The 2,656-nt window shown below is 44.1% G+C and overlaps 1 protein-coding gene across 1 annotated transcript; it reads left to right on the plus strand.

Annotated features, from left to right (window-relative positions):
* Nucleotides 1-645: 645 nt before the first annotated feature.
* On the plus strand, nt 646-1,635 carry LOC124513290 (olfactory receptor 1D2-like). Its single transcript, XM_047081134.1, has one exon. The coding sequence runs from the start codon at nt 673-675 to the stop codon at nt 1,633-1,635; it is 963 nt and encodes a 320-aa protein (XP_046937090.1). The 5' UTR covers nt 646-672.
* Nucleotides 1,636-2,656: the final 1,021 nt, after the last annotated feature.

Genomic DNA, 2,656 nt, shown 5'->3' on the forward strand with positions numbered 1-2,656 from the left:
ATAATAATAAATATTTGTTGAGTCCTTACTGCAAGCCAGCTCTTTATTGCTTCATTTTCTTCTCACCCACTTTTCACATAAAGAAATGGAGACTTAAAAAGCTCAAGTAACTTGCTGGAAGTTTCACAGATAAAAGTGTTAGAGCTCAGATTTGAAGTGTTTTCAAATTCGTTTTTATTTCTGAGGCATTTTAATATTTTAGTCAATTGTTTTAGGTTTCCCAAGTACATCATCCTATCAGCAAATAATGATAATTTTTCCATTTCCTTTCCAATATTTTTACTTTTTTCCCTAGTCCAATTGTATAACAGCAATTTCTTCTACTGAATACATCTGTTTTAAATATCATGTAAGTCTATACAATATCATAATGTACCATACTAATCTTAAGCACTTCAAGAAAGTTGTAAGATGATATGATTTAAAATAAGACATGGACATTATTCCTACAGTATGGAGTATGCTAGATTAGAAGTTGCTGGAATGACTAAGTTGCGTGAAAATTTTCCATGTTATTAACAGCTTTCATATGCCACTGCATTCTCTCTTAATCAAAAAAAAAAGTTATAAAATTTAACCTAAGGTATTTTTGATGCTAAGAAAACAGTTTATTTTGCTTATTTAAATGTCCTTATTCAACTGAGGACATTAAGTAAACATTTGCTGGTGCCTATGTTGCAGACAGTTGGGAAAATGCATGGAAGCAACCAGAGTGGAGTCTCCGAGTTTCTGCTCCTGGGGATCTCGGAGAGTCCTGAGCAGCAGCGGATCCTATTCTGGATGTTCCTGTCCATGTACCTGGTCACAGTGGTGGGAAATGTGCTCATCATCCTGGCCATCAGCTTTGATCCCCGCTTGCACACTCCCATGTACTTCTTCCTGGCCAACCTCTCCTTCACCGACCTCTTCTTCGTCACCAACACAATCCCCAAGATGCTGGTGAGCCTTCAGTCTCAGAACAAAGCCATCTCCTATGCGGGGTGTCTGACGCAGCTCTACTTCCTCGTCTCCTTGGTGGCCCTGGACAACCTCATCCTGGCCGCAATGGCATATGACCGCTATGTGGCCATCTGCCGCCCCCTCCATTACACCACGGCCATGAGCCCTGGACTCTGCATTTTGCTCCTCACCTTGTGTTGGGCACTTTCTGTCCTCTATGGCCTCACCCACACCCTCCTCATGACCAGGGTGACCTTCTGTGGTTCCCGGAAGATCCACTACATCTTCTGTGAGATGTATGTCCTGCTGAGGCTCGCGTGTTCTAACACCCAAGTCAATCACACGGTGCTGATTGCCACAGGATCCTTCATCTTCCTTGCCCCACTAGGATTCATGATCATGTCCTATGTCTGCATTGTCAGAGCCATCCTCCGAATACCCTCAGCCTCTAGTAAGTACAAAGCCTTCTCCACCTGTGCTTCACATTTGGCTGTGGTCTCCCTCTTCTATGGGACGCTTTGTATGGTATATCTGCAGCCTCTCCAATCCTACTCCATGAAGGACTCAGTAGCCACAGTGATGTATGCTGTGGTGACCCCCATGATGAACCCTTTCATCTACAGCCTGAGGAACAAGGACATGCACGGGGCTCTGGGAAGACTGCTCCTAGGGAAAGCCTTCCAGAGGTTGACATGAGGTAATTTTGGAAAGGGCATTAAAGTAGAAATTGGGAGGGGGGCCTGGGTGGCCCAGTCGATTAAGTGGCTGATCCTTGATTTCGACTCAGGTCATGATCTCATGGTTCATGAGATAGTGCCCCATGTTGGCTTTCGCGCTGACAGCATGGCACCTTCTTGGGATTCTCTCTCTCTCTTCCCCTCCCTAAATCTTACGCACATGCACACAATGTGCACTCTCTCAGTCTCTCTCTCTCTCTCTCTGAATAAATAGATAAATAAACATTAAAAAAAATAGAAACTGGGACTTTCCTTCACCATGTGCAAGACATTATCCTATGGGGAATACAGGAGTGTTTAGTACATAGATCCAGCTCAGAATGAGCTCATGTATCTACGATGAAGAAAAGAATTGTATATGTAACCCAATGTTCACCAAACCACTGAAGCCTTGGCAACAAATAAGGTCAGTGATACTAATACTGGAAGTTTGCAAAATCAGATCCTTCAACTTGTCTGACACAGGACCACAGTCCCAGTCTTATCCACATATAGCCAGTTATGGCCCAGTGGAGACTCTTATGTTCTCTAGAAACACCCAGACATTGTCTCTGAACTCTGAACTTCTCTAAAGAGCCTGCTGCCTGCAAACCATTTACAGAAAACAACTGGCACCACTCCCGCTGCTGGTGTCCTGGCTGAGGCCACCCCATACCTGATGCTCTGCTGTGCACAGCTCCCACTACTTCAGTTCCGACTCACATTTCCTCTGGACATAACCACCGATATGCACACAGAAATGACAAGAGATTCCTCTCTGTTGCTCTGGGGAGATTTTTGATTTGGGGGCATCAAACAAAACTACCTCTCTTGCCTTTTCCCTGCATTTCTTTTCTATGCAAGAAGTCAGACTCTATCTTTGGAAAACTCCATCCTGTCCTTTGTCCCTGTGGTTCCTTACCTCTCATCTCTTCTTCATTCTCTCACAACAAAAGCCTCAAGCATATTAACACATGTTCATAAACAGGAGAGTGGCGGTG

The sequence above is a fragment of the Lynx rufus genome, unplaced genomic scaffold (genome assembly GCF_022079265.1).
Source record: "Lynx rufus isolate CCGP_SWC_20201006 ecotype Redwood Valley unplaced genomic scaffold, mLynRuf1.p SCAF_18, whole genome shotgun sequence".
In the NCBI taxonomy this organism is placed as follows: Eukaryota; Metazoa; Chordata; class Mammalia; order Carnivora; family Felidae; genus Lynx; species Lynx rufus.

Excerpts from the sequence above, each read along its gene's own strand:
- LOC124513290 (XM_047081134.1), top strand. The coding sequence starts at position 673 with ATGTTGCAGACAGTTGGGAAAATGCATGGAAGCAACCAGAGTGGAGTC.